General features: G+C 37.7%; 1 protein-coding gene across 2 annotated transcripts; it reads right to left on the reverse strand.

The window, feature by feature from the left end:
* Nucleotides 1-5,580: 5,580 nt before the first annotated feature.
* Nucleotides 5,581-27,064, reverse strand: gabrr2b (gamma-aminobutyric acid type A receptor subunit rho2b). 2 transcript variants are annotated; one of them, XM_051875074.1, is made up of 9 exons: nt 26,734-27,064; nt 25,522-25,628; nt 16,769-16,836; nt 12,592-12,815; nt 12,372-12,454; nt 12,145-12,285; nt 11,140-11,292; nt 9,417-9,613; nt 5,581-6,289 (listed from the first exon to the last, which is right to left on the reverse strand). In XM_051875074.1, the coding sequence occupies exons 1-9, from the start codon at nt 26,847-26,849 to the stop codon at nt 5,981-5,983; spliced, it is 1,398 nt and encodes a 465-aa protein (XP_051731034.1). In that variant the 5' UTR covers nt 26,850-27,064; the 3' UTR covers nt 5,581-5,980. The 2 variants fall into 2 exon arrangements, 1 of the variants encoding a protein (XP_051731034.1); XR_007926808.1 differs by having other exon boundaries at nt 6,108-6,289; nt 11,140-11,227.
* Between the last annotated feature and the right edge of the window lie 882 nt (nt 27,065-27,946).

Genomic DNA, 27,946 nt, shown 5'->3' on the forward strand with positions numbered 1-27,946 from the left:
CATTCTTTAGCTGTTGCATAGATCATAAGCTGTTTTCATGGCTGTTTGTTGTATAAGTTTAATATAATCATATGCTGCACGAAAACAATGTACAATTGAATTAAACTGTGTCTCTTGTACAAACACATTTGTTCTAACTGATTAACTCATAGATTTCTCTATTGATTAGCCTAATTCCATTCACTCTGCCCACTTTGTGCCACTATTTAGGGCTGATGCTGAAAGGTTTGCCATAATAAAGAGCAATTATTAAGCATTCAAATCTCTGACCAACATCACATGCAACAAACACTCTCTTCAGCAAGCATATCCTACTGTAATCAGTGCATATGAAATCCTGAAGGATATAGAATTGTCAGATTATGTCTTTTGAGGTTGCAAAGAGGATGTAGAATTTTAATAGGCAGAATTAAAATGTAATGCAATTGTAATGCTAGATTCAAGGATAGCAGGCAAAGAAGCATTTATAAGTGCAGGAGTTTAATAATAATCCAAACATAACAATCAAGAAACGCAAGCATAGAAAGCAGGCACATGCATGAAACACCAAACATGATTGACAAGAATGACAAAAGAAATGCAAGAGCTATATATAAACAAGGGGTAATGAGACAAACAAGACATTCCTGGGAACAATTAGGAGCTAAACAACATGAAAAACTACAATGGACTACAAAGATAGCAAAGAAACAGGAAATAACACAAAAGTCCAAACAAGACTCAAGACAACTGTGGTAAGTATATATTTTCTACACACTTTATTTCTCCACATATTGCAAAGTTTTCAAAAAAATTCAAAACAGTTTTTTATAGTACATTCCATTGTTCAGTTTGAATATCCTATAAACATCTTATCATACACACATATGGGGTAAACATTATATGATGCTAATCAATGTCTGAGATGTCACTGATAGAGATGTGCATTTCATATATGTACACATGCACACACATTTTAAATTCAGTCTACTGGGGATGTTACTCATTCTGTATTTTTTCCTGTTATTAAAGGGTTAGTTCACCCAAAAATGAAAATTCTGTCATTTATTACTTACCCTCATGGGCGTTCCACACCCGTAAGACATTCGTTCATCTTCGGAACACAAATTAAGATATTTTTGTTGAAATCCGATGGCTCAGTGAGGCCTCCATAGCCAGCAATGACATTTCCTCTCTTAAGATCCATTAATGTACTAAAAACATATTTAAATCAGTTCATGTTAGTACAGTGGTTCAATATTAATATAAAGAGACGAATATTTTTGGTGCACCAAAAAAACAAAATAACGACTTATATAGTGATGGCCGATTTCAAAATACTGCTTCAGGAAGCTTCGGAGCGTTATGAATCAGCGTGTCGAATCATGATTCGGATCACTTGTCAAACTGCCAAACTGCTGAAATCACATGACTTTGGCGCTCCGAACCACTGATTTGACACGCTGATTCATAACGCTCCGAAGCTTCCTGAAGCAATATTTTGAAATCGGCCATCACTATATAAGTCGTTATTTTGTTTTTTTTGGCGCACCAAAAATATTCTTGTCACTTTATAATATTAATATTGAACCACTCTACTCACATGAACTGATTTAAATATGTTTTTAATACATTAATGGATCTTGAGAGAGGAAATGTCATTGCTGGCTATGGAGGTCTCACTGAGCCATCGGATTTCAACAAAAATATCTTAATTTGTGTTCCGAAGATTAACGAAGGTCTTACGGGTGTGGAACGCCATGAGGGTGAGTAATAAATGACATTATTTTCATTTTTGGGTGAACTAACCCTTTAATACAGAGTTTGAGTTAAGATAGTACTTGGGTTCTGTTATCAATCCCTGACACAATGTAAGTACAATGAATGTTCCATTATTTAGAAGTTCCCATTGTTTAGTAGCCATTTGGTTTTTGACTAGATGTGCTGATGCAGTCTTCAATTGCAGTAAGTGAGGTCAATCTAGCTCGACCTGACCATTTTATGACACCTGAGTTTATGTCCATGATGTTACGTAGCCCACAACGAATATTAAGTGGCAATGCCTTCCCTGACTCTGTAGGACTTCACGCTACCAGGCAGGATGAGTTACTCTCATAACAGATTATGCAATTAGTTGGGCTACTGTCAACAGAAAGACTGGCCAAGATATTTAATATCATGTAACCATTTTTAATCTAATCTATGTATAGGAGGCACTAAATTTACACTTTTTTGACCACAGGTGTATGTAGGTGTGTGTTTCATCTCTGATGTGTCCTTTAATCCATGATTATATCCATAGTTTCACTATTGTTCAGACAAAGGTTGTTGTCCTCACACACTGTCCTTGTTTCAACTTTCTCTCTTAATGCATCCTCTGCGCCATCTGTGATCAGCGATATTATATCATCTACAAATTTCAACAACTAACAGAATCATGGGTGCATAAGAAAAACAGAAGTGGGCCTAAAACAGAGCCTTGCGGGTCTCCATTGTTTGGTGACCCTTAATGTACACTGAGTGCATTCAATTAAAAATGAAGCTTTTTTTTCTGGCTGACATGATCCTGGATTTACATTCTTGTTGGTTCTGGAAGAACATCCCAATCAAATTTTAGGAACACGGATAGGATATATGGGAAGCCATTGGGCTCTGATCAGGAGCTTGAACAATATTCTTATCAACTGTCCTTTCATTAAAACTTTAGGGATACATTAGTATTTCAGTACTGTTTTACATTAGTGCATTAGTGTTACGGATAGAGATGGGGCTATGCTTGCCTCGCAGGAATATCGTTCCAAGGCCTACACAAGATTTACATCTGTCCTTCTGGGCAAAATTGTGGTCACCTGATGTCAAGCTGTTAGGGAACTATGGTGTTAGTGTTTTTATTGCTTTGGTGCAAATTTCACAAGTAAGTAGTACATTTTAAAAACTCTTAGTACTAATACATCACAACAGATAATCAAAATACATAAGCATATTTTCAATTATATTAGTACAATACACAAATCAACATTAATAGATTTCATTCACAGTAACTGCCTTTCACAATGATATTACTGTCAGACTTTTCATTTACATCTCTCCTTTTTTAGTTTACTACACTTGTCTATTGTTTAATCCAAATAATCTTAATGGTTAATCAATTAATCATTTGTTATGTCTATAGCAGAGGTGTCCAATCCTGCTCCTAGAGGGCCACATGTCCTGCAGAGTTTAGCTCCAACTCCAATTAAACACACCTTAACCAGCATCAAGGTCTTACTAGGCATACTGTAGAAACTTACAGGCAGGTGTGTTGAGGCAAGTTGGAGCTAAACTCTACAGGATAGTGGCCCTCCAGGAGCAGGATTGGACATCCTTGGTCTATAGATTTTGAACTGGTCTGATTATTGTGTGTTGGTAATGGATAAATCAGAATAGATCAATCCTGATACTAAAATTCCAAATTACTAATTTCCTTCACCTGGTGATCACAACTGATCACAGTTGGATACCATATAAGTAGTGTGCAAAAATGGAACTGGATAGAGCGGAAGACGTTGGGGGGATCAAAGAGATTGACGTAGACTGCCAAAGAGGTGAACATGGGCCTCAACAAAGAGGAGGTAAGTAAGTCTGCTAACTATTCTTTGTACTTATACTTATGTATATGTACTTTTACAGTACAGAAAATGGCATTACTAGTTAGATTAGTGCATAAAGCGTGAAGGAAACATCTGTGAGTGGCTATATGTGAAGATGGTGTGGGGCAGGTTGTACACCATTTCTTAGATCATACGACACTGAACACCTGCTAGGTTTTTCTAAATGAACTTGATTGAGCAGGCCTGGACAGGTGATTTCTTCACCCTGACTATGTTATTGTGTGGGACAAAGTCAGTTTCCATTATGCAGAGCTGGTTTGGGAATGGTTTTAGGATTATCTTCAGTTCATTACCCTATATCTCTCACCATATTCCACTTTCCCCAACCCATTTTAGGAACTCTGTTTGGAGGTGGAAGGTGTATGATGGCCATCCTCATGAGCATGTCGCCCTCCTTCATGCCATGGATTAGGCTTGCAGTAACAACTACAGAGCAATGTTAAGCATGAATTCATCATGCCTGAAGGTTTTTCCCCACAGCGGGATATTCAACGAGGATATTCACTGTGACGTTGATTAATATATGGCCGAATGTTAAAGACAGGCTTGATTAATTTGAGATTAATTTGAGATATACCATTTACAGTAAAGTATTTAAATTTATTTTTACAATGCAACCAGTTGTAAAAATATTGTAAAAAAAAAAAAAAAAAAAAAATCCCGCATATATATATATATAATTTATTTATTTTTTTTTTTTATTTTTTTTTTAATATTATTATTTTTAAATATGTTAGTTTGTTTGGATAATGTAAGTGAAATCTCTATTCTGATGACCATGTCTGCTGTAATACAGTACAGTAACGAGTATTCTACGCCAAAGTTGATATGAATTATGTAAAACAAAGAGTTTTGAAAATGTACCACTTAGTACCAAAAATAATTTAAAAAATGAATTATCACATACACGTTTCTTATCCAAAAGTGTGGGGTATAATGGGGCTAAAGGCACAACTTAAGGAAAATGTGCTCACTACTCCCGTTTCACTTCTCCAGGGGTCTCCAACCCTCCAATCAAACACACCTGAACCAGCTAATCAAGGTGTTCATATTATAACAGGTAAAGGCTGGCCTAAACTAAAAGATTTTTAAAATTTGATCAGATTTTCAAAATGTGAGAGACCACAAACATGATAAAAAAAAATATATATGTTTAACAGTTTTGTTCCTATGTTTGGAGTGATGTGACCAAGACAGCACACCACACACTAACAGATTCCATTCACAAACAAGAAAGTCCTGACCGTGAACACGGAAAATCTCACAAAGTCTCTCACGGTCAAACATGACTTTAGAGTAAGCACCAAGAAGAAACGGCGATAACAGTGTTTGGACTGCTTTTTACAGAAAATTTGCAGAGGAAAAAAGAAAAAGGTTTGGACGAAGTTGTGTTATGCTTCCATCTTCTGTCAGCTTGATTTCTAATTGGGTATTGTTTCATTCCACGTGACAATCTACAGGGTGCGTGCACTGCACGTTTGTCCTTGGGGTTCCCCCCACACAACAGGATTAGATTAGATTTAAAAAAAAAAAAAAACCATTAGATATTAGATCAAATGAGCGCAGAATCAGCTTTGCATTGCTGCCTACGATCGTGTCAAGAAATTTCCACATGCATACTGAAACATGGGCATTTAGGAAAGTTGTTGTGCTATCTAGTGGTTGAGAGGAGAATAAAATCTAATACGTCTTTACCCAATAGTATCCAGATGCAGAGCCGCAGCACCATGCGTCACAGCAGTGCCAGACCAGCAGTCTCAGACTGGAAGCTAGGGTGGAGATTATAGCCTCATTAAGGTTACACTCTAAAAAATGCTGGGTTGTTTCAACCCATATTTTGGTCAAATATGGACAAACTCAACAGTTGGTTTAAATGTTTAAATTAAACTTTTATACCCAACAGTTGGGTTTGTCTATATTTGCCCCAAACACGGGTTGAAACAACCCAGCATTTTTTAGAGTGTAACCTTAATGAGGCTATAAGGGTTAGTGGTGGGGGCGGGTTAGCCATTTGCTAGAGGGAAGCTTACAGTTCTAGTGAAGGTAGGGTAAGTGGTGGCCCCGGGTTAGGCAATCATCAGCTCTGCCCTAACTTCCTAACAGCCGGCACTGCTGTCACATATGGTGCTGTGGCTCTGAAAACTTTGGCCCTATTGTACCTACATCTGCTAGCAGGTAGTACATGCCTTCAGCACGTTCTTAACATCAATAACACGACACTTGTGCTGGATTTGAATCCAGCCTGCATCACGTCATGTTGTCTCTTACTTTCAATCAATAACAAAGACCAATTTTCTTTTACTTTTGTTAATATATAATATGCTACAACCACAATCCCTTTGCAAGGCAACTCAGCAGTACACAGACCAATAGATGAGATTGAAGAATATAAAGGCTCCAGGGAATATCATGCGAGAGTAGGCATCAATGACATGAGTGTTTTGGATAATACGGAAGCTACGGACAGTCTTCTTTTTGGCTGCTGTGGCCTCATTTGCCAAAGACAGGCACACTACCATGTGGTCCTGTTTATCTGCAGTCTCCTCAGAGGAGACAGGAGCCTGGGTATATCCTGCCAGGCCATTGACATCGGGCTTACAGTACGCGTCATCAAGCATCATAGTCCTTGTGTGAGATATGTCACATGTGCAGGGTAAAGGCTAAAATGGATAAACACAAACACTTTTGTTACTATTTAGAGAACTTTTAACTTGGCTGCAAGGTGCAAATTATGGGGGTGGGGTTTCCGTAATTTAGGCATGGATAAGACAAACCTTGACAGGTTGCCACCTAATATTACTTAAAGTTCAACAAGAGGAAAGTTATACAAGGCAAACTTTGAGTATTGGCTTGACAAACTCCTGAAAACCAAAAAAGAGATTTGAAGTTTGAAGTGATATAGGCCTTGCTAGTCAGACTGATTGCTTGGTCGTTTCAAGGATATTGCTATATACAGGTGCATCTCAATAAATTAGAATATCATGAAAAAGTTTTTTTTTTTTTCTGTAATTTAATTCAAAAAGTAAAACTTAAATATATTCTAGATTTATTAGACAAAAGTAAAATATTTCCAGACTTTTTTGTTTTCATTTTGATGATTACAGCTTGCTGCTCATCAAAATCAAAAAATCAGTATCTCAAATTATTAGAATATTTAATTTCAAGTTCTATTAAATTACCATTCTCAGAGTATAAATACTGGGTTTAGGTCAGTAATCCCAAAAGCAGTCATGCTGACTTGACAGTTGTCCAGAAGACGATCATCAAGACCCTCTACAATGAGGGTAAGCCACAGAGGGCCATTGCTGAAAGAGCTGGCTGTTCGCAGAGTGCTGTGCCAAAGCATATTCATGGAAAGTTGACTGGAAGGAAAAAGTGTGGTAGGAAAAGGTGTACAAGTGAAAGAAATGACCGCAGGCTTGAGAAGATTGTCAGGCAAAGCCGATTTAAGAACTTAGGAGAGCTTCAAAAGGAGCGGACTGAAGCTGGAGTCAGTGCATCAAGAGCCACCGCACACAGACGTCTTCAGGAAATGGGCTACAACTGTCACATTCCACGTACCAAGCCACTTCTGAACCAAAGACAACGTCAGATGCATCTTACCTGGGCTAAGAAGAAAAAGAACTGGACTGTTGCTCAGTGGTCCAACATCCTCTTTTCAGATGAAAGTAAATTTTGCATTTCATTTGGAAATCAAGGTCCTAGAGTCTGGAGGAAGAGTGGAGAGGCACAGAAACCATGTTGCTTGAAGTCCAGTGTGAAGTTTCCACAGTCAGTGATGATTTGGGCTGCCATGTCATCTGCTGGTGTTGGCCCACTGTGTTTTCTGAAGTCCACAGTCAACGCAGCCATCTACCAGGAAATTTCAGAGCACTTCATGCTTCCTTCTGCTGACAAGCTTTATGGAGATGCTTATTTCATTTTCCAGCAGGATTTGGCACCTGCCCACACTGCCCAAGGTACCAAAAGCTGGTTCAATGACCATGGTGTTACTGTGCTTGACTGGCCAGCAAACTCGCCTGACCTGTATTATCAAGGGGAAGATGAGAGACACCAGACCCAACAATGCAGAAGGCCTGAAGACCTGAACGCCGCTATAAAAGCAACCTGGGCTTCCATTACACCTAAGCAGTGCCACAGGCTGATTGCCTCCATGCCACGCCGCATTGATGCAATAATTCATGCAAAAGAAGGCCCAACCAAGTATTGAGTGTATAGAAATGAACATACTTTTCAGAAGCCTGACATTTCTGTATAAAATATCCTTTTTTTTTATTGATCTTATGAAGTATTCTAATTTATTGATAGTAAATTGGTGGGTTTTTGTTAAATGTGAGCCAAAAAAAAAATCACAATTAAAAGAACCAAAGACTTAAAGTACTTCAGTCTGTGTGCACAAAATTTATTTAATACACGAGTTCCACAATTTGAGTTGAATTACTGAAATAAATGAACTTTTCCACGACATTCTAGTTTATTGAGATGCACCTGTAGTTATTTGTCACTTGAGCCCTTACCCGGACAGTAACTCGTTCTCATGAGATGTTCTATCAAGTAATCAACATTTACAGGGGCTAGTCTGTGATTTTATTGCTGTACAAATCCAGAATGTCAGTGTTTTTCTCCTACCACCTATGTAAAATATCCTGGCCAAATTAATGATTTTTGAAATGACAAAAAAAGGATCAATCCAAAACTTTTTTGACCACTGCCAAGAACCATATGGTAATTGCTACCATGAAGGTAATGTGCATGCATTTTAACTCTTTCCCCGCAGTTGACGGAATTTTCCGGCAATCCATGTTTTCACTGTCATACAGTAGGGGGGCGCTATTAAGCATCTTCTGAAAGAGTACATAATCTCAGGATCAAAACACAGGTGAAAAAGAAGCAGAACCAAGCAATAAAAGCATTAGCTCATGGACGATGTAGTCTTTGACAAAAACACGTTTTTCTCAGCTTTTTGTTCAAAATGTTGCTGTTTTATAAAACCCACATTCAAGAGTTGATAGAGTTGAAAAGAGTTCAGAAGAGTTGAACAAGAATGCATGAAGTTAGAATATTTTTTTTAAGCAGAGGCTCTGTTCTTTATTTTGATATATTACATGTTCAGATATTCATACAACAAAATATTCTGGGGGCCATGAAAATTTTGTGAAAATGATCAAAAATGCTCGCAGTGGCTGACAACTTAAAAAAAAAAAAAAAAAAAACAATGGCGGGGAAAGAGTTAAAAATAGACTTTTATTTCTGAAATGCTGGAAACTGTTTACAAGAATAATACTGTCACCATTCGAGTGAGAAGAAAAAGAAGAAAGATCATGTAAACTTTCGAAATGGGCCATTATTGTGGCAGCCACAGGTTAAAATTTTAAAACATGCATACATTTATATTAATTAGGTCTTGGCAAATTAATCATTTTGCTAGTCCCAGTAACCAGGTCAAATGTTACCGTATGAATAAAAGATTGTGTTAACTTCTTTCTGGTCATTTCCACATTTTTAAAATGACATCCAGTTTGGAGAGATAAAACCATTTAAACAACAGCATACCAATTTTCCTATTAATAAATGTAAATGTTGTAAATCTTCGGGGCTTTCAAGGTGTTGCTAGATACCTTATAAAAACAATAACCTAAATATAATATACAACCATATGTTTTGTCAAGCCAACATAACCAAGATGACAAAATAAAGGTTAAAAATAAAGGCAAGTAATAGTGAAAATGAATGCTAGCAAAATAAGGAGATTACCTGAATATAATTGAAAATCATTTGTGTATTTACCTTCTCTCTTAACTTGCGATCTGTCCCATCATGCACTGTGGTCAAGTAGTTTACGGCAGCATACTCAAGTACCGATAAAAAGACAAATACGAAGCTGACCCACAGGTAAATGTCCACGGCTTTGATGTAGGAGACTCTGGGCATGGAGGCGTTCACTCCAGTGATGATGGTGGACGTGGTGAGCACTGTCGTAATGCCTAAAGGAAATGACAGTGAGATTCTTCTACAAATAGTGTCTTTATTTCATCTCTACACCAACTACCAACTTGGATTCCAAACAGCAGAAACAAAAATGGTTATTTTGCATTTTAATAATGGGTCTTTAATAATGGGACGCCATTTAAAAAAAAAATTAAAATGAGTTTCCGCCAAAATCAGTATTGTATCTGGTCGGTATTAAAAAGTAATTTATTAATTTTGCGCAAAATACGATATCCGTCGTGTTATTCTGTCATGTTTTCTCCCTTTCTTTCTAAAACGCGTTTCTCCTTTCTCTGCAGAATGCGATATATCCGCTCAACCAATCACAGCGCACCATTCCACGCACTGTAAACAGTAATGGTGGCGCTCTGAATACACCCGGCATCCTAGTTTTCCTTATCTACTTTGTACTTTGTGATCAACAAAAACAGAAAAATGAATAATTTTAACGGCATTGATGAACCTGTGGTGTTACGTGAGGAGATTAAGAAGATGAGGCACTCGAGTCGGGAGGATGAAAAATGCCTTGTTCCACGACAGCATCAAACTTCTGTCACGGTCCCCAAAACTGAATCATGGACAGTTTTTAAAAGCCGTTTTTAATACCAATGTACTCTGTAAATGTGTTTATTTTAACTGTGCGGTGGCGCCAGATACGCTTTAATCGGTAATGACAAACGGAGACTTAATTCATTTATAACATTAACAAGATGATTCGCTGAATTCATTTTGGGAGCTACGACTGAATGTATTTTTAGTAAAATGCCTGTATATAAGATTAGTATTGACAAAGTTCAGAGGCTGTCATATATGTGAATCAACTTACTTTGTTGTGTATTTTCAATATGAAAAATAACTTTTATATTGATGGATTAATTGCATTAGCTGGTTTAAGCTGGAAGTAGCTGGTTTTAGCTGGTCTCCCAGCCTGGCTTAAGCTGGTCAAGCTGGTCTCCCAGCATGGGTTATCTGGTGTTCAGCTGGTTAAAGCTGGTCTCCTAGCTAACCAAAACCCCTCTAAAACCAGCTATGACCAGGCTGGGAGACCAGCTAAAACCAGCCTGACCAGCTTAGGCTGGTTTTAGCTGGATTTTTCAGCATGGATGTGAAAGTTTGAAACAGAAAATAGTGGTTTTCATCTTGCCACTTTCTTGGTAAAGAAAACATCTTTTTACTCAAATCAATCAAAATGGAGTTATAGCGTTTTGGAACCAAACTCTTATTTTCTTTCTTTCTTTCTCTTACAAAACAATACAATTAATAAACAATCTTTGCACACCAGGAAGGTTGGAGACACAAGAAAACCCTGTCCCCTTCAAATCTACACTTATAATTAACATTGTTATATTTGGCAGTCCCAAATAATTTAATATTCTTGATTTATAATGTAACAAATAATGTAAGATTATAAATTAGAATATTTTTATCTAGAACTGTGAGATGCAAGCGTTCATCAACAAAAACTGATTGTGAAATCCTGGACACATTCAAGCATTAAGTTATGCAACCCCACTGGTTTCACCTAACGAAACTCTGGCAGGAACAGCTCGTCGGTCGATCCAGAAGGACACCCATGACAGCATGACCATCAGAGTGGCGGGAAAGTACGTCTGAAGCAGGAAGAAGAAGATATGACGACGCAGAGTGAAGTTGATGTAAAGACGATTGTACCAACCTGCAGGAGATATGAAATGAGAGCACAGGTAGATGAAATAAAATGAAAAGAATAGTAAAAGAAAAGAATTCTGATTTTAAAGAATGAGCAAAGACCGGCTTAATTCTTAATTGTACTTTTGAGCACCCAAAGTCTTGAAAAATGAAACTTCAATGCTTCGTCTATATAAAAACATTCATCCCAAAATGATATGTATGATTGTGTTGATTTTGAAGATTGTGAGTGATTACAATAACAAGCTTTGGACTTGGAAACAAGTTAGCTAGCTCAGTTAAGTCAGATGGTAACTGATTTTAACATGTAAAAAAATGAAAATTAATAAAACTTTTTCAAAGTGTCACTCTGTTCTCTTTTTTTCTGTTTTTGTTCAGTGATTCTGCTTTACATTACTCATCAGTAATGGTCATTCAGCACTTGTAGAGTGAACCTATTAATTAACTGCAAAACCCACTCAAAATGTTACATTTACTCTCTGCTGATCTCTGTTGATTTAACACTGTAATGAGTATAATCACGTTAACATAATTACGGTATTCTATTGACATGAGCTCCGACTCCAACTCCAACAGCCTTAATCGCATTATAAGTGTGCTTATAAAGTGCATGCAAAAAGAAGCCACTGATGACAAAATTAAAATTTAAATGTGAGTCAGTATCAGGTTTAGAACTACATTTGAAAGTTGCTCAAATCAGATGCCAAATAAACAGTTTTGACATGCAACACAAATAATATTTGTCCAAATATCTGGGAAACTAAACCATAAGCGACAGCACGTTATGCACTAGTAGACACCCTGTATGATTTGAAACTGAAACTGAACTTTGTAGTTTACTCTTTAAAAATAAGTGCACCTGTGCTGCTGTAGAAAGCCAGTCTGGAGGTGGTGTGAAACTTCTGAATGAGGAACTGAGACAGAGAGATCTTGTCATCTGTGCTCAGTGATTCATCTCCACTCTTCCAGTACAGCATCAGGTCTTCATCAGTGTAAGCATCTGGACACACAGCAGATGAATGAATGTTTGCAGAGACTTGGATGTGATACTGGACACCAATGTCAGGAGAACTGTGCATCACTCACAGCTCTCCAGCTCTAACGTGCAGGTCTGCGTGTCCAGCGGGAACCGACTGAAGTCCATGTTACATGCTGAAGTTACAGTCACCCTTACACACCAAAAAACACTTTCAAACAGGATTGTGACAGCAGAATAAAACTACAGTTACCTAAGCATGCGGGTTCAGGCTTTGTCCAAGCATTCATGTTGGTATACTTGTGTACATTGTTTGTTGTAGCTACTAACCTGAGGCTGTAGAGCACGTGTCCATCAGGGTAGACCCTGATCATGATGTTCTCCGTGGTGGTGTCATGGATGAAGGATCGTTTGGAATGCACAAAGAACACGTCAGGAACCCAGATTTTTTTCACCAATCGACCATCAAAAGTCATGCTTTTATTGGTTTTACTGGGAAAAGACAATCGTTCGTCCTTCCAGTAGTGTCTCAGGTACAGGGTCATGGTGAAGTCCTGTATGAAAAGCACAACATGGATTGACTTTTACATTAATAAATCCCAGCTTAGTCTGCAGAGTAACGTATAAGTAAGCCATTCTTAAGCCCGGAACACACCAAGCCGACACCGGCGACAAAAGCAGACTGCGGGGTTGGCTCACGTCAGCAGCGTCTGGGTCCAAAGTTACCCTGACACACCAAACCAACGCTCGACACCCGACGGCCAAGTAGCATGTCCATTCTACGCCTGCGTAAGAAGAAATGCCTTTCCGTACCAGCAGGTGGCAGTAGCTGAACAGCCAATCAGAATGATCAGATGGCCCGACTGACCAACGAGTTCCGACGAATCAACATGTCGAATCGGCCTAAAATAAGCCGACGAGTACCAACTTCAGCCAACGGTGCGGAACACACTGAGAAAACTTAGTCGGCTGACGAACAAAAACTGCCTGACAGCCGACCTTCGGCTTGGTGTGTTCCGGGCTTTAGGTTAAAGGGATAGTTCACCCAAAAATGAAAATTTTGTCATGATTTACTCACCCTCAAGTTGTTCCAAACCTGTAAATTTCTTTGTTCTGCTGTTCACAAAGGAAGATATTTTTGGAAGAATGTTTGTAACCAAGCAGATTTTGCCCCCCACTGACTGCCAAAAAATACTATGGTAGTCAATGGGGGGCGAGATTTGCTTGGTTACAAAAATTCTGGAAAATATATTTTGGAATATATTTTTGGGTGAACTATCTCTTTAACTGTGGCTCTGTCAAAACATTCTTCTTTTTGTTTGATCATCCCTTTGAAAAACTATTCATATTTGATACATCAGGCTTTTATGGCTCATATAGTCATATCATAAAGAGATCTTTATAACAATACAGCAGATACTAATATGAAATGCATATAAATATCAGTTGTCACTCTATATCTCCCAATAATGTCTTAGTAAGATGATATTTACATGCTTAGTTTTATGATCAAAGTTTTGTAGTTTTAAAACATACAATGCAAAGCAATACAATGATGATTGAGGGCTCAACGCTGAGGATTTTTTTTACTTGCCATGCCAAAATTTTCACTGGCCCCCACCAAAAAAAATGAAAAATAGTTATTTCTTAGCCGCATATTTTAAATAATGTGTCAAAAGTCTAATATAATTGTATGCATGCACTTTTTTTATTCAACATTACTTTTCTTTAAATACAATTGACAATTTAAAATTTAAAGTCACAAAAATAGTTGTGATGTAACTAAATTTATGCACAATAGTCTGTCAGGGTCAATGGTCTCAGATCACATATTAGTAAAAAGTGTTATTAAACAGAACATAAGTTATAAAGCAGTTGAAAGGTAGGTTTATACAGATAGAAAGGTAGATAGTAGATATAGAGTTAACTGTACATAAATGGAGGACTCCTACTAAAGGAATGTTGTGGTAAGGAAGATAATGAAAAATAAAAAATACAGAGAAGGTGTGCACATCCCAAACACCCTAAATGGGCGCAGGTGCAGGACAATAAAATAACATTCATGGAAAAAAGAAGAAGCGTGCAGTCTGCACACTGAAATTGTGCCTGATGAAGACCTGATGGTTGAAACGTTGTGCTATCAATAAAATTTGTGTGGAGCTGCTATATTCAGTGTGCGGACTTCAAGCTTCTTCTTTTTTTCCAAGGAAGATAATGCATTGAGGCTTGAGGTGGATAAACCATATTAGTAAACAGAGTGTTATTAAACAGAACATATGTTATACAGCAGTATATACAAAAGCCTAATTGATTATATTTGATACTCAAGCATTATCAAGTAAACCTAAGTTGCTTTAGTCCAGTAAGTGTTCATTTTGAAATAACAATATAATAGTTATTCTTACGTGTAAAATCAGAAAAGAATTCACAGCAAAAAGATGTGTACCATGACGTCTCGTGTTGTTGAGGAATAAGGAATATGAACAACTAGGAACACTTCAAATAGACTTTACTGGAAAACACAGGAGAAATATGACACATAATCCGAGACAATAACCAACAAAGGTACAGATGTGCATTTTAAGACTGAATGCTCCACACTACAAATGGAAATGCAGAATGTTCATGTTTGTTGTTGACAATACACAATCACATATTACAAACAGGGAAAGGTTTTTAAGGATTATTTTGCATAAATGTTACATTTTAATTAAACGCCAATGTAATCATTCTGTGTCCAGACACCCTATATGAGCAATCTGTATGAGCATTAAGATCAAATAGGTTCAGCAACTTGTTTCTTTCCTGAATTAATCAGTGTTTTTGAACTAATCTGTTCAATTAATGGTTCAATTGCTCACTCATAAAGGCGGTCACTTGTCACCACCTACTGGCATAACAATGTAAGTTGCACTGAAGTCTCCTATGGACTGTCAGTCTGTCTCAATGTTGCCAAGAATTGCCGCGGGTTGTTTTTCATGTCCGCGGGTTGAAGCGACCCCAAATAACATGATATCTAGCCCCTGGAATGTGAATTTTACCAGGGAAACCCCAACAAAAATACGGATTTTACCCTCGGAAAACCTGGCAACCCTGGTCTGTATGGAACGCTCTAACACAGACAAGTGGAGTGATATAAACGGTGAAAAGTCCCAGTGCTGATACTACTGAAATATCACACATTCAAGGACCAGATATTCAAATATATATTTATACAATAATACTATTATGGCAATATATTTATAATAGGGGTTTGTGTTGTTAAATTTAGCCTATAATTTCCACTGTAATTAGCAAAGAACATTATAGGCCTATCTGTGTTAATTAGGAATGCATTGTAATAATGCTAATCTCATCCTGGGAACATTAGGCAATACCTGCTCCTTATCTTGACCTATATCTCTTCCCTTCCCAAACCTGAGCTTTGATTGATACAGTCTTTGCAAACAGATTATTTCTTTCAGTCGTTTAACACTTCTATCATAAAACAGCTGTTTAGTTTAGCTACTTACATCTTATCTCATACTTTATGACCGTTAACTGGAGCCCTTTGATTTGATTGGTTATCTTAAACATTTTGACACTGACTGAGGCAGCTCAGATTGGTTGGTTATTGTGGCGTTCTGCAATATCCTCGAAGCACCAAAGTAGAGTTAATATTAGGCAATTATTTAACAACCTTCATTATATACACCTCAAAAAATTTCCAAAATCCGGACCTTGGGGACCACAATGGTGGGTATGGCCATGATCCCAATTATGACAGATGACGACCCTTGTGTAGAATAAAACACCTTTAACAATGCAGATACTGTTGATGTGGTTGCAAAACAAATTTGCTTATTTTCCAAAAAAAAAAGAAGAAGCTTTTATGCAAGGCGTTGACATGCATTTCCAAACTGCTTAAACCCTTGTGAAATATTACCATCTGTTGGCATTACTGAGGGATGTCAGAAATTTTACCAGCCATCATCAAGCCAGATGGACTGCACATTCTGATTGGCTGATTCCCTGTGATGTCACTGGGTAAACCTCATGGATTACCCTCTACGTGACTCATAGCATATTACGTAAGATCAAATCCATGCTCACTTGTCAACATCGGCACTGATATGATAAATAAAAGCATATCTAGACAGATCTCTGATGCTTTCAAAAGGAAGGTTAATCACAAATGCTGAGATCCATATATAATCCATGCAATCTCCCTGATGACATTTGGACTTCAAGTAGCCTACTTTAATGTGAATAACAATCACATTCTCATTACAGTAATGGGTAAAAATGATACATTATTTCAACTGTAAAGTATTTATGCATCAGTTTAATTAATGCTGAGTTTGTTTTTGCATTAGCTTACCATGGCAACAATGCAAAGTAAATAAATAAATAAAAATAATAAATAAATTAATGGCTTCATTTTATTTATGCAAAATTGTTTGTTTGTTTGTTTGTTTGTTTAATTAAAATTAATTAAATACAAATTAACAAATTAAATATTTCTTACCATATCTACTTCTGAGATGCTGTCCAAACTCTCTACCTGTACATCCACACCCACTGGTACTGCTGGACCTGAAGAGAACAGTATTAGTTTCAAAGTTTTTATAATGTGCGTTTTTACATTTAAAAGGGCTATTAAAAATCAGGAACTATTTATACCCCCAAGGCATAAATAATAACATATACTATGAAACAAGAAATCTAAGGCATTCAAGTTATTTAAAAGGCCATTAAAGGGATAGTTCACCCAAAAATGAAAATTATCCCAAGATTTACTCACCCTCAAGCCATACTAAGTGCATATGACTATCTTCTTTCAGACGAAAACAATCGAAGATATATTTAAAAATATCCTTAGTCCTCCAAGGTTTATAATGGTTGTGAATGGGGGGCCATGTTTTGAAGACAAAAATAATGCATCCATCCATAAAAAAAAAAGTAATCCATACGACTCCAGGGGGTTAATAAAGGCCTTCTGAAGCGACGCAATGCGTTTTTGAAAGAAAAATATCCATATTTACAACTTTATAAATTCAAATAACTAGCTTTCAGTGAACGACCTTACGCAGAATGCTTAAGTCGACTTGCGCCAAATGAGTAATCCTCTGCTAGATATTTGAATTTATAAAGTTTTAAATATGTATATTTGTCTTACAAAAACGCATCGCTTCGCTTTAGAAAACCTTTATTAACCCCCTGGAGCTGTATGGATTACTTTTTTTAATGGATGGATGCATTATTTTTGGCTTCAAAACGCGGCCCCCCATTCACAACAATTATAAGCCTTGGAGGACTAAGGATATTTTTTAAATATATCTCAGATTGTGTTTGTCTGAAAGAAGATAGTCATATACAGCTAGGATGGCTAGAGGGTGAGTAAATCAAGAAATAATTTTTGTTTTCTTGGCAGTTTTCTCCATTTTGACCACTTGATGTCTGTCTAACAGAAAATCTAGAAGCCAGTGTAATGAGTCCAGGGAACAGATGAAATCTCTGATCAACTTCTCAAAGCATTTGATGATGATGGTGTCAAAGCAAGAGGGTGCCAGTCATCTACACAAGTTATTTTCAATTACTCTGGCTCTGTAATGTTACACTATTGCTAGAGATGGAGAAGAACCCAGGAGCAGAAGTTTATTAGTAGAATTAGATGACATAGAGATGAAGGGAGGTAAGTATCACCGGGTGAGTATGCAGGCAATAAATACAGTCTTTGAAAACAAACAAGCTTGCAACAATTCAAAATGTCTCAGGGAAATACAGGTAAGTCCATTAAATCATCCATAAACCAGGATAACTTCTTAAACAAGCAATGAACAGAGGAAAATGACGAGAACATCTGTGAATGCTTCAGGTAAGCCATGCAGGTAATGTGAATGTCTTTGTCAAAAAATACGCAAAAAATACGCACTGGTGAGTCCTTTTAGAGTGAAAAAAAAAAACACACACAAAGGTGAGCCCAAGGAACCTTCAACAAGGCCAGACAAAGACTGTGTGCTGTCCTGGCATTTAAATGAAAGTTCTAACAAGTGGATGATTAGTTGCATTTGCGTGTCATCAGAACTCTGGTGATTGTGAGAAAGTGACAGAGTAAGGGAGAGCTTGTGACAGGATGAGGCACAATAATGGATGTTTAACATTTTAAAACATGTCAGGCCACAGACAGAGAGAGGGAATCATTGGATACTGATGTATTACAGATCGGGGAGCAAAAAGACTTAAAGGGGTCAAGAAGTGAAAAATCAAAATGTCCTTGACACATACAATAGGATACTCTACAACAGTGGTTCCCAAACTGGAGTCCGCATACACCTGGGGGTACGTGAGGTAACAGAGGCGGTACACGAACCATTGGCATTCATTTAATTCTAACACACTTTAAAATAGCTTTAAAAGCGAGCATGTATTTCTAACAAGCAAAATGCTGTAAAAGGTCAAATACATCAAATACAAATACAAACAAATTACCTTATCTTTTGCGGTCAAAACTGCGGTTTCAAACCTCAAAGCTAACTCCCTAGTTTAAAATATGAGTTTTTGTTTTCTGCCTTCTAAAATGAAAATTGTGATGTTACCTGCAGTGTTTGTCAGCTGTAGATGACATTCAGCACACAAAAAACAACAACAACAAAAAAAAAAAAAACACAAGAATTAAAGACAAGAATTATGTTGAGTCAGAACTTGGAATACACTAGCGGGTAGCCAACAACAATTATCATTGCCCTCCTGAGAAACAACTATATTTTCAGGATAAAATTCCCACAGGGATCCATGTTCAGGTTGTGAATTTGAATTATATTGAATTGACTGCTGTGATAATGAAGACAGAGAAACATTCTGAAGAAGTAAGAAGCAAAACCAATGTGCAAATTAGAAAAGCCTTCACAGCAATATGCATATAATTGAACATCCCAGTGGGCGCTACTGGTTCAATTAACACGAAGAGTAACTTCCAACCATCCAGAAACTGCCTAGAAAAGGTCATACCTCAAATCTCTGCAGGAACAATGAGACTTGTGTTAGAAATGTGAACTCCAGTAGCTGAGAACTTTTGCCAAAATATGTGATAGTGACCCAGATGTGACATGAGAAAGGATTTTGTTGAATGTTTGTAGATGAGACTAAGAAAGACTTTAACCATAATTCAGTGATATGAAGTGTGGCACTGTTCAAACCACTTTCCCCATAGTGTCCTCTAGAGGACGCAGTGCGAGTTCCCATTCGAAAGGGAACGTGTCAGGTTATGCATGTTCCCTGAGAAGGGGAACAAGACACTGCATCTTTCTTGCCATGTTTTATTCCTGCACACGTCTCCTTCAGACAAGAAGTGGATGATGTGTTCTACAGATGTTCTACTCTCCTTTTACAGTCAAACCAAAAATTATTCAGACATTTTTGATATATTTTTACTAGTGGGTGCAGGACACTATAGTTCATTTATGTAAGTGAGGATAGCAAAATAAAGTAAACTGTGACATATCATACCCAAAAATTCTCCATACAATGGACTACCAGTAAAATTGATAAAAATTTGGAACCAAAAATTATTCAGAAACTTTGACCTGACCATGTTTTGCTTAAGTGTTATCTGACATAATTAAGATTATTTTTGAGACTTTTTTTAAACTATAGTGAATAAACTGCATCAATGAATGAAATGTTTAAGGTGTCTGAATAAATTTTGGTTTGACTGTATACTCACGGTCACACTTGTAGTGACGTCATAGTAAACGTCAAGTTCATTGTCATGTTTAGACTTGTGCTTCTGATAGCGGTCATGCTGGAGGCATTCTCTATAGTGTCCTCTAGAGGATGCTGTGTTTTTTTCTCAGGGAACCATGGTTACATGCGTAACCAGAGACTTTTTCGAGTCCTTACTATTGTTAAGGAAAATTTAGCTAGTATTTTATAAAGCTAGTATTTTAATTATCTCAAATACAAATATCTAAAATATTTCACACTTCAGTAATTTGATAAAATTACAGCTTGATTAGAAATTATGCAAAATTTTCTGCTTTTTGCCGCTGGGCAGAGTTTGATACATCTGTGGATTCATCTAACTGTAAAGCATATTTCCATTTCTTCACTCTGTCCACCAGCTGACACTTTCTGTCCTGGACTATGTTGGAGATGCACTGGGCAATAATCCTGTTAGACAGCGGCTCTGCTTCTAGCTCACGGACCAGTTTATCCCCATGCATAGCCCAACTCATAGCTATAGCAGTGGGTTTGATAAGGGTTTCCCCTATCGTGTGTGGCTTTTTTGCCTGTGCAATTAAATATGCCACCTCATTTGATGCCTGTTGAGCTTTGGCAGGTGTTGTTGTTTGTTTAGTTAGGACTTTCTTTTGGCCTTGCAACTCTCGCTCCTTTCGTCAAAAGAAAACTGCTGATTTAGCAGCAATAGAGGGGTGCTTGGTTTTCATGTGTCTTAGCATTTTTACAGGCTTTAGGCTTTCATGTGCAAGCACCTCAATGCACACTACACATTAGGGATGTTGTACTTTGTTGACAATGACGCATGTGAATCCATTCTGGATAAAATCCTCTCGATACTTTTGAGACCTGGATGAAGGCTGATCCGACTGCTGATAGATGTCCTCTTTATGCACACACCAGTCTCTTTCCGTACCTGAGGTCGATGGCCTTTCTGATGGTGGTGCTTCTCCGCTGGCCTCTCTCCTGGCCTCCCTGCTTTGTCTTTGGGAGATATTAACCAATGTTTCATTTTGACAAAAATAATATCCTAAGCTTAAAGCCCAAAACATTACCTACGTGCACATGTTGAATTGTTTAACATGGTGCTGTAAACTGACCTGATGCTGTTGCTAATATGTCATTAATCTGTCATAACCACCTCAGGAGTCACGGCTGAGGGGAAGGAAAATCAAAAGGCTGATGGCTTTTTTATTTGCATGGTTTTTATTTTTAATTTAACTACTGTTTTTAGTATTTTGTTACAAATATGGATAAACTATGCTATTTCTTATCATTAAAAAAAAAACATTTCTGGAAATCAAAGACTCAAAGGGGTCCTCATCCCTGAGGTACACCCCAGTGGCTGTCATGACTAATTCCCTACGGCCAGATCCCAAGCTACATACCCAATCAGAGAAAGGTACCTCTTACACCTTTCTCTCCCTGAAGGGCAGATACACACGAAACCCAGCCTATGGCCAAAGCTCAAGAGCTTTTCCCTTTAAGGGAATATTGTCATTGACTGGAGATTCTTAAGAACGGAGGCCTCAACAGGATGACTCTAAAAACGAGATCTCAGGCCAGCTTCCCAGGAGGCTCACAGAGAGCCCAACCACTTGGAACTGCTCTTCAGACAAAGCCCTGAAGAGCGGAGACCTTAAAAAGGACAACTCTTAAGTAAAAGGGCTAGCAACGCTCCAACCTAAAGACAGCAGCCAAAAAGGCTCACCAAGAGCTATCTACTTAGCACAACTACCTATTCCAGCTCTAAGAACGGAGGCCTCAAAATGACGACTCTCCAAAGAGAGGAGGCCAAACTATGCCCTAATAAAGAACAGCTATCAAAGAGGCTCCAGAGAGGTAACAACTTGATCTAGCTGGCCAGGCGAAGCTCAGAGGATGGGAGGCCTCAGTGAAACAACTGTCCTAAGGAGAGGAGGCCTAGCCACACACCACTTTAAAGGTAGTAGCCAAGGAAGCTCACAGAGAGCCTAACAACCTGGCATACTACCTGCCCAAGCTTTAAGCACGAAGGCCTTGGCACTGCATCCTACACCTGTCAAAAATCACTAATAGCAGGCGGAGTTCAGGGGAGCGGAGGCCTCAGCATGACAATTCTCTAAAGCGAGAGGAGGCCTAATTACGTTCTATGCTTAGGACAGCTTCCAAGGAGGCTCATAGAGAGCCTAACAACTCGGGATTGCTGTTGAGGCAGAGCACTGGGGGAGCAGAGACCTGAATGGATGATTCTCTGAGGAAAGAAGCAATGCACTAGATTAAGTAGTAGCCAAGGAGACTCATAGGGAGCCTAGCAACTCAGCACTACTACCCAGTCAAGCTCTAAGGACGGAAGCCTCAACCTAATAGTTCTTAAATGCGAGAAGAGGCTTACCACATTCTATGCTAAGAATAGCTATCAAGGCGGTGCACAGAGTGCCCGACATCTTGATACTGCTGCCCAAGCGGAGCTCTGAGGAGTGGAAGCCTCGGCAGATAGAGATAGAGAAAGCCTAACAACACTCATCTGTAAAGGCAGTAGCCAAAGAGGCTCAAAGAGAGCCTAACAACTTAGCACTACAGCCTGGCCGAGCTCTAAGGGCAGAGGCCTCAACATGGCAACTCTCCAAAGTGAGAGAAGGCCTAACTACACCCTACATTCAGGACAGTTTCCAAGGATGCTCACAAAGAGCCTAAACTCGGAATTGCTATCACAGCGGAGCTATAGAAAGCAGAGGCCTCAATAGGAGACTCTTATAGCGAGAGGAAGCCTAACAACTCTCCAGACCTAAAGCAGTAGCCAAGGAGGCTCACAGAAAGCCTAACAGCTTGGCAACACTACCTGGTCAGGCTCTAAGGAAGGAGGAGCCTAACTACTTTTTTCTAATATATATATTTTATATATATTAGTTTTTTATACACAAAACAGATCAAATTAAAGTCTCACATTATATATACAAAGAGTATAAGTATACATAAATACAGTATATACAAAAAAAAGCTGCAGGTCAGCTTGATAGGCTTGCAACACAGCCATCGTGTGCAGATCTGCCACAGTCTGACCCGCTGCCGCATACACTCTGCCATGTAAGCACGACGGTTTAGTTGGCACAAGCAGCAGTTTTAGTTGGCAGAGACAGGGCCTTTAATGTAGATGCTTCACCTGTCGAGAGATAGCTGGCCAGTGTGTTGGAGGCATCAACACATAACTGATTTCCCCGCACCCCTTCCACATCAGAATAATTTGCATGCTGGAAAATGTGAATACAGGCTAAATATGGCTTTCCCCAAGATTCTTCCATCTCAAAGTAAAGATCTGAGAAAGGAGAAAGGGAAGGCTCATACGAGCTGGCTGGTTGTATCCGGACAAAAAAAAATGCTCGTCCAAACGGCTGTGAGCAAACTCACGCTGTTTCTCGCGCTTCGACGGCAGATCTAATCTGTCTGTAGTGCAGGACATAACTTCCAATGGCTCGTAGTATGCAGGACAGGCGGGCTGAGAGATCTCAGATATATCTCCAATCTCAACAGTGTCAATCTGCTTATCTTGGCTTGAAGCTAGGAGAGCACTCGCTGGTAGATCAGATGATCTGAGCGAAAACACATCATCATAATCCAGCAGCCTGAGTCAGCCGCTGAAGAATAAGAGATATGCATACCTTTTTCAAACATGGCTGCGAGGTCCACCTGTAAGCCCCATGATTTCAGTCTCCTACTCACCTAAACTGCAGCAGGTCCCGAACTGTGAGGCACAGATGATTGTCCCAATTCCCTCAAGAAAAGGGACAAACAAGAGCGGAGATTCTTCATCGAGAAACTCTCACAATGCACACATTCAGCCCCCTCAAGGCTCAAGCATGGTTAAGTTAAGCGTTCTATATGTCCCAACCCCAGTACTGCAGCACAGCCGCGGTATAAAGTTGAGGAAAGTTATATGTCTATCACAGATTTAACGTTTGAACTGTACATCAGCATCGGGGAATAACGTTATAATCTCGTTCACTGTAGAGAAAGCTGCTTACATGTAGGCTACACAGGAAAAGTAACAGTGAAGACATTGAATTAAATGTAAACACAACTTTTTTGTCTCTATCAGCTTTTCTGCATATATATTGTCCCTGATAATAATCACACATGCACTCACCGCTTGCTCCGTTAATGTAAATCCGTTTTAATGAATGAAATGAATGACTTGCTCTATCTGTTGCTCTGCTCTTTGTCAACACACGCTTGCACCACCTGCTGGTGAGGTCGACTAACAGCAGATGGAGATTATGCTCGGTACTCTACTGCTTTTCCTGCAGTTCCCGGATGTGAAATGTTGAAATTTGAACCACTGAATTTGTGGACGTGAAATAAATTGGACCGAAAATTGCCTGCTGAATATTATAGGTTGTATTTTTAAATAGAATGAATATTTTGGAAGTGAAATCTGAAAGGTGAATATGGATTATTGCATTTTCAACAATGAAAATGTGTGTGAAATGTTTTGAATTGAAATATTCACAGCTTAAATATACAACCATGTTGAATTTAAGCCCATAAAAATGCAAGCCCTAAAAATACAATGCATTAAAATACAAGCACGGTTAATGCAATGCATATTTTTTTTCAAGTAGTGCAATTCAAGATGCTTTTTGTTTCAAAAACATATGGCATTATTTTACTTCCATATTATGTAACCTTCACCATTGTCACATTTTCAGTTTGTGTTTGGACTTTTAGTTTGTATTTTGATATGTTCAAGTGTTCCTTTGTTCAGTTTCCTAAAGAGACTAGAGAAAGAAACTATTTGATTTGACAAAATTTGACTGGAAACAACTAAAAATTGTTGAACAATCTTTATTGACTTTGAGAAACTGATTCACATTGTGATTTTTGTGCTTATACAAATTTCATGGATGGATGTGAACCAAATTGTTTTGACATATCTATAGATATATAAGTGTGGTTTATTTACAAGGTGCACCTATAGGTTTTTTGTTGTATAATCTAACATTTGTACTCTTTCATACCTGTATATTGTTTATCTTATTGTCGTTATCTTTATCCCTGATTGTTCCTCTTGGTTGTCTACAAACTTTTCCTTATCATTTACCATTTCAAATAGTAAATAACCAGCTGGTGTAAAAAGAAGCTCTGATCATTTTATCTGCACAAGTTTTTCACAAATTAATCACAGGCTCCATAGTCAAACCCTACTGGTCCTAATAACAATCATAGTTGCACTTACTGTTTAAATAATATTAAATTAAAAATTAAATAATATTCATAGCTATTATAAGTGCAAACAGGTGTTACAATATTCTGGCAAAGGATCGCTTTATGAAGTATTAAAATGTGTAGATATCCTATTGTAGGGTCAAGTGTAAAATGAGAGTATTCATTTACTTATATTAATTGTATCAGCAAAAGTTCATAAATTTGATGTCCGCATTCAATAAAAATGAGAAAAAAATATGCATATAAAGAAATAGTCTACAATCAATATGAATTTATGAATTGACAATATATTCAACTATCATGTATCATGCCAGTAAGACACACACACACACATTTTACCTGCAAATGCTGGTCTCATAGTGAAGTCATGATCATCAACACGCAGCAGATGGTCCGTTTTCACCTGATGTGTCTTAGTTTCATCCAACACCTTCTTGAAAAGTGGACTGCAAAAGAACATCTCAGTACTTCAATGCAAGCTCATACAAAGACATCTCAGTGAGCAACTACTCGATGATGAAGCTGCTCCAAAGTTTGTGATATTGCTGCATTGTAAACTGAGACACCACACAGGCAAAAAGGGCGTTTCCTTATTCAACAATCTGTCTTCAGGTATTCAGAAAAAACAGTAATAAAATAAAGATGTAGAATTAAGCTCAGTAAATTTTTATTATTTTTATATGCACTACTTATTAGCAGTGATTTTAATCATACTAAATATTTTTTAATATTTGAAACAATTTATAAAAGTACTATGGGGCTATATTTATAGAAATATTACTTTTTTGACAAGGGATTCTCAAGCAATACATAGCATTTTGACATTAATAAAGTCATTTATTTTCTGTAAAATGTTTGTTCCTGACATTTGGTATCTAGATGCTTATTAGACTAGGGCAAGTTGTGTTAATTCAGTCAATATTTCTCAAGGTTTATGTTTAAAAATCCTTTTTTTTTTTTTTTTTTTTAAGCACATACTGTTATCTTAAAGTCTTGACTAGCCTACAAAACACACACACACACACACACACACACAAGAAAACATTTACAGTTCTTTTCAGTTTAACTGTCATCTCATTTGGTTGTCACACTAGTTTTCATAACAGGAAACTGTTAAACGTGTTAAATTGCCTACTGTAAAACAATTTTTAAAAATGATGCAGAATCTGGTTTATGAAAAAGCAAAAATTTAAAAGGACACATCAAAAATATCAAACCATTATTTTTGCCAGCACAAATAGTTTAGTCTTATTCAATTAGAGACCAACATTTATGAAAAATACTTCCAACATATAAAAACAACCTGTTAACCTGTTTTTTTTTGTTTGTTTGTTTTGTTTTGTTTTGTTTTTTAATTAGACTTTTGACACAAAATCGTGTAGTTACTGAAGTAACCTTTATGACAACTAGCACATCTCCCAACTTCTTTGAGCAACCTGAAATAGCCTACAAATATAGTTTGCCCTGACATCATCTCATTGTTTTTCTCTATGCTTACACACATTCCGAGCTTATGTTAAAACTGAAATAATAAGTTAAAAAGACACTTACTTTCCGAGTTTGTGATGTTGTACTGATGTTCTCCTGATGCCGTGCTTCATCTTCCCGCACTGACAGCATATACTCACGTACAACAGAAGAAAGCCAACTTCTATAAAGTGAGACATTGTGAAGGAAAAATTTGACAGTCACCCACACTGGAGAGCATCTCGTCTCACCATCTTCCAGTCAGCAGCTGTTCATACAGAATGAAGTTAGCTCTGCGTTGCGCTGCTGAACGCTGGAGCTGAACGCGCGCTCTGATTGGCCCCGCGCATCGCGATTCAATCGATACATCGAGTCGTTCACCACTCCGCACATACTGCAGCTGAACTGTCGGCGTTGAACTGGAATGGAAAAGAGTGCTGGGTTGTCGAGATTTACGCGTTTTGAAAGACTTAACTCGAGACATCGTCTTATAAAGCTATAAACCGCACTCGGCGGCTAGCTAACGCATGTGCGATCACTGGAGATTCATAAACTCATCATAAACCACTCAAAGCTCAAAGAAATATTGAGTTTGTTTAGAATACTGAAATAATTTCACGTGACTGACTAGCCATTTCTTTTGTAACCCAAATGAGTCTTTGTATTTTAAAATTGCTTTTTGAGCTCACAGTCTACATGTAGCCATGATTTCATTTCTCATGATCATGAGACATAAGCTAACTTAAAGGCTTATGCAAATGCTTTAAATTAGTTTTGTAGGCTAATGGAATTTTAATGTAAATGACTACCTATGAGTTTTATTACAAAACTAAAACTTTCCATTTTTAAATGGTCAAGTTATAGCATATAGTTAAGGAAAAGCAGCCAACAAGTTAAAGGTGCAATATATAAGAATTTTGCAGTAAAATATCCAAAAACCACTAGGCCAGTGTTATATATTTTGTTCACTTGAGTACTCACAATATCCCAAATGTTTCTAACTATTTGTAAATCGTGAGAAAATTGCAATTTTAACCAAGGCTCCGGGACGTGTGAGGAGTCGCCTGTCAATTGCATCATACCCACGTTACCCTTTTGTAGAAACCATAGAAACACCAAAGACGCTTTAATATATTACATGTTTTAATAGACAAAGGAACAACTGTTTTGATATATTTATAGACAGAAAACGAATTATTGTTATATAGCTCAACACGTTTAGTCTTATTGTTTAAATAATGTTCTTGATTTTTTTGCGAGTACCATACTTTACCATGCCTCAGAGAAAAACATTAGG

The sequence above is a fragment of the Ctenopharyngodon idella genome, chromosome 20 (assembly GCF_019924925.1).
Source record: "Ctenopharyngodon idella isolate HZGC_01 chromosome 20, HZGC01, whole genome shotgun sequence".
Lineage (NCBI taxonomy): Eukaryota > Metazoa > Chordata > Actinopteri > Cypriniformes > Xenocyprididae > Ctenopharyngodon > Ctenopharyngodon idella.

Coding starts and splice junctions, on each gene's coding strand:
- gabrr2b (XM_051875074.1), bottom strand. CDS start 26,849: ATGTCTCACTTTATAGAAGTTGGCTTTCTTCTGTTGTACGTGAGTATA. Junction 16,837..25,521: donor TATGAGACCAGCATTTGCAG/GTAAAATGTGTG, acceptor TGTTCTCTTCAG/GTCCAGCAGTACCAGTGGGT. Junction 12,816..16,768: donor GCATCTCAGAAGTAGATATG/GTAAGAAATATT, acceptor CTTTTCATACAG/GACTTCACCATGACCCTGTA.